Source organism: Trachymyrmex septentrionalis, unplaced genomic scaffold (genome assembly GCF_001594115.1).
Source record: "Trachymyrmex septentrionalis isolate Tsep2-gDNA-1 unplaced genomic scaffold, Tsep1.0 scaffold103, whole genome shotgun sequence".
In the NCBI taxonomy this organism is placed as follows: domain Eukaryota; kingdom Metazoa; phylum Arthropoda; class Insecta; order Hymenoptera; family Formicidae; genus Trachymyrmex; species Trachymyrmex septentrionalis.
This window is the reverse complement of record NW_017304155.1, coordinates 602,714-610,503: the sequence shown is the minus strand read 5'-3', so window position 1 is coordinate 610,503 and position 7,790 is coordinate 602,714. Positions and strand designations below refer to the sequence as shown.

Here is a 7,790-nt window from a genome sequence, read left to right as displayed (position 1 = left end):
GAAACTAATTAAATTTAAATTAATATATTTAATATCCATTTAATATGTATTTGTATGCGAGAATCATTGACAAATAAATGAATACATGCAGAATTTTAGTAAAGGTCAAATAAAGGTGAAACTAAAGATAAATTTTACTAAGATATACGATAACTCTCTCATCCACATTTTTCATTATATCTAAATTAATAATTTAATATATAATATTAAAAACTTACCATTTTTCTTGCAATATGGTTATTATTACCGAAATGATAAGAAAAAGAAACACCTGATACCTAAAGTACGATCAGGATTAAACCAGAGAATGAAAAGATTATTCACGAGCATTCACGACTGGAACTGAACACCCGACTTTGGAAATTGGAAAATATATGGTGGAACGGTGAAAGTATAAAGCCACGTATACACCTAGGCTGCGTTCGGAAACTAGAGATCTTATAATCAGAGTTTGACCACAGTATATACAGTAGCGCAACTCTATTGCTTTTATATTGGCCAAAATGGAGTGCGCATACGTGAAATAAGTAAGTTGCTCTGTAATTTTCTCCTTCTTTATTGCGCTTTCTCTCTCTCTCTCTCTCTCTCTCTCTAAATAAGCATTTCAATGTTCCATTTAACATTTGTCTTTCAAGTATACATGGTTTAGAATAGAAATTTGGAGGGAAGTGTATTGCCCATTTGGTGAAATGTGTAACAAACGTCGAAAAATTAGTCTAATTTTTGTGAAAAAGTGATAAAGTAAAAAAGTGAACAAAAGTAACGTAGAAAACCGAGCAAGAAAGATTTCTTTTTATTTATTATATTTTTAAATTTATTTTTAGGGCATATATATGTATATAAATTTTCTTTTATATCAGCTTTCTCATAATATTTTTATAGCATATATTTACAATTACATAATATTTCTGTATAAATATACATTTTTTAATTAATTTAATATTTTTCCTACATTTTAATATTTTTCCTAATTTTCTACATTTTTTCTTTATTTTTCAATATATTTACAATTTATTTTTATTAATTTTAATAAAGTTTAGATTATTTAATTGTAGTAGTATTTAAAGAGAGAACAATAAAAAAAGGAGGAAAAGAGACAGGGCAACTTATTTCACGCATGCGCATTCCATTTTGGCCAACATAAAATCAGCAAAGTTGCGCTACTGTATATACGAGGTCTGTTCAAAAAGTATCGCGAATTTTGTGTTTTTTCAAAAATTATTTATTCATGAATATCTATTTTGTCCCCTTCAAAGTAATCCCCATCAGATATTATACACTTGTGCCAACGTTTTTTCCAATCCTCGAAGCACTTCAAAAAATTATTTTTTGTGATCTTGTTCAGCTCCTCCTTCGATGCCGTCTTTATCTCCTCAATCGTAGCGTAGCGTCGTCCTTTCATGGGCCTCTTCAGTTTCGGGAACAAGAAAAAGTCACAGGGGGCCAGATCTGGGGAATACGGTGGCTGCGGCATCATTAGTGTGTTGTTTTTGGTCAAAAATTCGCGCACAAGCAACGATGTGTGAGCAGGGGCGTTATCATGGTGCAAAAGCCAATTTTTGTTCTTCCACAAATCCGGGCGTTTCTGGCGGATTGCTTCGCGCAAATTGCGCATAACTTGCAGGTAATATTCCTTATTGACCGTTACGATTGGCCAATACTATTTTCTTCACTTCATCAATGTTTTCGTCTGTTGTTGACGTGCTCGGGCGTCCGGCACGCTCTTCGTCGTTCACATCTTCTCGGCCCTCTCAGAACATTTTGTACCACCGATAAACGTTGCTTCGGTCCAAGGTAGCTTCACCATATGCCACAGTCAACATTCGGATTGCGTCCGCGCACTTAATTTTGTTTTTCACACAAAATTTGATACAGATTCTTTGATCCATTTTTTGAAATAGGCAAAAATCGAAGACGAGCCAAAACACGTGCAAGCAAAGCAGGTGTCAAAAATTAACTGAACATTCAAAATGGCCGAACTTGTCGGCATAAGTGAGAGACATGAGTACCAACATAACGCCACAAAAAATCGAAAATTGAATATACGTAAGCCGCGGAAATTCAAAATTCGCGATACTTTTTGAACAGACCTCGTATACTGTAGCAACGTTAAGTAACTTACTTATTTCACGCATGCGCACTCTATTTTGCCTACACTGACATCAAAAATGCCGACAGAGAGTTGCGCTACTGTGGTTTGGCGACTATAGACAAAAAATGACTTTCTTGTATAAACGCATGTCATGGTAGAAGGAATAATATGATCTTTGACTAGGTGTTTTTCATTTAATGACATAAGTCGACACATACCGACATAAGTATTGTTCTATCTTTGTTATTCTCTGAATGTCAAAAAGGATAAAACGACGTTTGTGTGATGGCTCCTGCACACTGGACGCGGAAACGCGCGGCAAAATGAGCGGTAACCAATAACACATTAGGAACTGAAGTATATATACACTAGAATAGGTATCGAGGAAAATTCGTGGCCACAATTGATCAGCCGCCATTTTAGCTGGGACGATATTTGAGCGAATCAGAAGCGTTCGTGCACGCGCTGCGATGTATCGATCGATGTACTATCTACAGGGTGTCATCGTATGTAAAGCTACAGGGTGTCTGTTAAGTAAGGTCAAAGCAGCATTGGAGGCGTAAAATGGGTCAAGGAGAACAAAAAAGTTTTATACCATTTTGCAATTTTCGTAATAGTTAACAAGATATTAATTACTAAAAATGGCCAAATAGTGATCTTTAATAATTTTTTTTTCAAATATTATCAACTTTACAGAAAAACTGCAAGAGACAAAAATTGTTTATTTTTTTTTCATAAAGTTCTAAGAATTTTTTAATATCGTATTTTCTCAGAATAATAAAAATAAGAAAATGCAGTACTAAAAAGTTGATAAAAAATTCTGAAAAAATTCTTAGAGTTCTATGGGAAAAGAGTAAACAATTTTTATCTCTTATAGTTTTTTTTGTAAAATTGATAGTATTTGAAAAAAAAATTATAGAAGACAAATATTCGGCCATTTTTAGTAATTAATATCTTGTTACTATTGTGAAAATTACAAAATGGCATAAGACTTTTTTCTTCCCCTTGACCCATTCTACATCTCCAATGCGACTCCGACCTTACTTAACAGACACCCTGTATATGGACATCAATGGTATGTAAACAAAAATAATGTCACTTCAATTTTATTAGTATATTCAATAAAGTAACATTAATAATTTTCATATCTTACGTCGTTAACATATGTGCAAAAATTGATACATTTAATACAAAAATTCTTATCTATGAAATGAAATTTTTACTTCTCTGCCCACGTCCAGGCACTCAGCACTTTATGTTGATGCTTTGCACATTTTACAGTCAGGCGATTTTATAATCTTTCAAAGTAATCTTTCAAATATAACTCCACACACAATGATCTTGCTGACATAGAGTTATATTTCATTTGGGCGTTTTAGTCGAACGACAAATTTTTCAAGCCTGTTGATTGGCTATGGATAAAAAGATTTGAGGATCTCTGTTCTGTACACGTTTGTCGTACGACAAAAACGTACAAATGAAATAGCATGCGTCTCACTAAAGAACACTAAACATAAGTGCGCATGAGCACCTGAAAGCTTCTGATTCGCTCTTATATTAACCAAATTAAAATAGCGCTGATCAATTGGTGCTACGATTTTCTGCTTCACAACGGAGATGCCTATTCCAGTGTATATATAGTTCAGTGACTGTAAACTTATTAGCTACCGCATCACATTTTGCCGCGGAGCAAACGTTTCGCGTCCAGTGTGCAGAAGCCGTTATATTCTAGAACTCTCTTTCCTGCTTTAAACAAATATCAAACTGTAGCGGATTGCATATAATAAATGTAGGTAATGGAGGAAACTCGGATTCACAAATAACAACGTTCGTTTATTATCACATACAATATCTTATCGTGACAATGTAACTTGATATGTCTCGTATATCTGCGCGGTTGAAGAAGAATCAACAAGAGAGAGTGTCTAGATGGGAACTTCGATATTGTATTCGTGAGAGCGCGCCATCTGGTCGCGGAGTGTGTAAGTCTGAGTATAAGGCATGGTTAATGTATAACTGAAAGAGTGAGAATGTGTGTGTATATGCATGCGTGCGCGCGCGTGTGTGTGTTATGTATGGAAATGTGAATGTGTCTCCACAAACTGTATAACGGATGGCTACATATAATGAATGTAGTTAAATGATTATACATGATTTCACAAGTAATAAAGTTTATTTGTTAGCATATACAATATAAAATCACGACAATGTAAAGTAACGATGTCGTATCTAGGACGGTTCGAGAAGGAATAATAATATGAGAGTGTATCTAGATGGGCAATTGAGTATAGTGTTGTGAGAGCGCGTCATCTAGTAGCAATGTATGTCTAACAGAGTGTACAGTATGAAGTATACCTAAAAGAGTGTGAATGTATATGTGTGTGTACATGTAAGTGTGAATGTGTTCCATAAAACGTATATCTATCTCACTTTAAGTTCCAAAAGTGAAGTCCCAGTTGTGAAGTGTAGTTCAGCCACAGAAAACAGACACATAAAGTGACACTTTAACAGTAAACAGACACAGAAAGAGAAACATAAAGTGTGTTTTCTTTTTATAAAAAAAAAAACATAAAGTGTGTTAAACAAGGAAAGATTCAGTACCAATTTTACGACGCGAAAGAGGCCGATATTCATAGTCTCTTCTTGCATTTAAGACTGTCTTAAGTATAATCAAAAGATGTCATAAGTTAATCCGAGAACTGTATTAGCATTTTAAGACATTATTTAAAACAATTTTAAAATAAAAACGGAATATCACCCCATGTTTAGCGTTTCATGGTTGAGTGATTTTCAATAACGCACCAGCTCACACCTCAGCAGTTGTGGTCGCAAAATTAATGGAATTAGGGTTCCAACTCGTCTCACATCCCCCCTATTCTCCAGACTTGGCTCCCTCGGACTACTATTTGTTCCCCAATATGAAGAAATGGCTGGCGGGAAACAGATTTTATGGAAACGAGGACGTGATTGCAGAAACAAACCCCCCTCGACTTCCTCGATTCAAATGAATGCCAAACACAAACAAATAGACCGATCTGGCTGTAACTTGGTGTGTGTTCCTCCAAGAGATGCTACTAACTAAATCTAACCTTGATACGCGCCAGTAGTGCCATCAGCAGTGACTTTGCACGGACTTTTCAAACGACCCTCGTATATATACAAGGTGTTTCATTTTAAGTGATATGGTCGATTATCTCGCGAATCGATTAATTTTATTGAAAAATTTTTTGAATAAAAGTTGCATGGCTTGAAGAGGAACACATGATGGAAATATGGACTCGACCTTGAGTGACCTTGTCAAAATCAGGTCAAGGTCATTAATGTTTTTTAAATAGAAACCCCTATTTTTTATTATATATTAAAGTTACCATTAAGTATTTTCTGAGTTATGGAGTTTGAAAGTTCGCCAACGTTACCTATATATGCATGCACGTGTGAGCGGGATATTTACGCGCGCATCTTAGCGATCTATCCACATTGACATACGCTCACGCGTACGGAATTGAGTCCAATCTTGTCCAATTGAACCATTCAACTTTCCTCTTTTTTTTATATAGCTTTTTCTTTTAGTTTTTTTACATTAATGGGTATTTTCAAAGCTTTTTTCAAAATGGCCGCTTACAGTTCAAACGAAATCATTGATATTATTCTTGTATTTGGTAAAGCTGGACGAAATTATTGTAGAGCAGAAAGATTGTATCGTAATAAATATCCGTTTAGACGACATCCAAATGCAATGCAGATAAGAATTTTATTACGAGAGCGTAAGAGAATCCGTAACAGAAACCGCAAACAAATAAATGCTGAAGATGACGTTAATGATCCGCGTGTATTAATAGTGCTAGCAATGATAAATTTGAATCCTCATATTTCGACTAGAAAACTACAACGTAATTTAGGAATTCCTTATGTGGAAGATTTTACAAAGACATAAATTCCATCCTTACTACTTTAACCCAAGATGTAAGTGAAAATGGTTTGAGGCTAAGAAGACAATGTTGTCGTTGAGTATTACAATAAGAAAAACTTTTTTCAACTTTTTTCCAGTATGTTCTTTTCAGTGACGAAGTCTCATTTCATAACAACAGACATAACTGTCATTATTGGTCCACATACAATCCTCACTGGACTCAATGTGTTGATAATTAACATCGTTGGAGTTTAAACACTTGGTGCGTGTTTCGACAAGATAGGGATGGAGGATTTTCTCCGACAATGCAATATACGAGCTCGTACACCAGATTCTCTGATTCTATTTTTCTTTCAAACTGAACACTTTATTTTACAAGCGGTACGAAATACAAAAATTGAAATTGACTCCGCAAGCAACGGTTGTATGCATTTAATGCATCATCAAGGAACTTTCCTTCGTCGTAATGTATCGCTAGCAATCCAGAACTGAACTACCTGAAATTCCCTTTTTATAAAGGTACGAATCTGGATTCTTCTCGAATGTTCAAGCCTTTTCTGTAACGAAAGTTACAGGGATTCTAATGGAAGAATCCAGAGTCGTAGCGCCTAAATTGTTCGTTAGAATAAAGGCCCGATTTGTCCAGAACAAATCTAGCGCTGGCGCGCTTCGGTTGGCTGCCCCCGCGTGGGCGCCGCTTGTGATTCGCGGAATGCTCGCACCCGGCTGCTCCCTGTGCCTTTAGCTTATTGGCTACCGGTGCCGTGGGCAGCGTGACGTTGCGTTGCGCGGGATTCGACACTATATTTGAGATGGGCCTGAGCCTTTGTAACGCCCCTTATTGTCACCCGAGATTTATTGACGCATTGCGTTTGAAATATCGACAAAGTTAATATCGGCGCTTCAAACGTACACTACTTCCGCACAATTTCACTAAGTGGCGTTGTGGTTGGAACGTATGATAAATCATCGATTTCTCATCCGGAGCAGACCGAATCCGCGGAAAAACAAAGAATGCATCAAATTTATTGTCCGGCTTGTCGCGTACGATGCTTTATTTACTGCACAGATTATATAAGAAAAAATTTACTGTGTCACTGTGCAAGAGTGCTGGTCGATGTGAACGACTAGAGCATTTACTAATTGGGAGTGGGTTGCAAGGCGTGAGCAATAATATTAATGAGTGAGCAGCAATAACAATTCTAGATCACTCGCGAGAGCTCTCCCAAGACATGCTCGCCGTCAAAGAGTGCAACTGCAAGTAAAATCAGAGACGAGGTTAGAGTGTCTGAGGGAGCGCGCGCGAACTATCCAAATGACAAGAATGATAAACAATGTAACCTATCATGATATGGTTACAATGGTTCAATAGTAAAGAAGTTGCCTAAAATCGTTCACGGCTACAAAATCTTCACGAGCTTTTGTATAATTATACGTTAAAATTTAGCCTAAATTCGCGACCTGCGGTTACATAGACATACGACGTCTGTTCAAAAAGTATCGCGAATTTTGAATTTCCGCGGCTTACGTATATTCAATTTTCGATTTTTTGTGGCGTTATGTTGGTACTCATGTCTCTCACTTATGCCGACAAGTTCGGCCATTTTGAATGTTCAGTTAATTTTTGACAGCTGCTTTGCTTGCACGTGTTTTGGCTCGTCTTCGATTTTTGCCTATTCCAAAAAATGGATCAAAGAATCTGTATCAAATTTTGTGTGAAAAACAAAATTAAGTGCGCGGACGCATTCCGAATGTTGACTGTGGCATATGGTGAAGCTACCTTGGACC

General features: G+C 36.3%; 1 protein-coding gene across 1 annotated transcript in view; it reads right to left on the bottom strand.

The window, feature by feature from the left end:
* LOC108757245 (malate dehydrogenase, cytoplasmic) overlaps positions 1-410 on the bottom strand; it is a 7,890-nt gene extending 7,480 nt beyond the window's left edge. Inside the window, exon 1 of the mRNA XM_018501703.1 lies at positions 219-410. Within this exon, the coding sequence (XP_018357205.1) occupies positions 219-221 (3 nt within the window). The 5' untranslated portion in view covers positions 222-410. The remainder of the gene's footprint in view (positions 1-218) is intronic.
* Between the last annotated feature and the right edge of the window lie 7,380 nt (positions 411-7,790).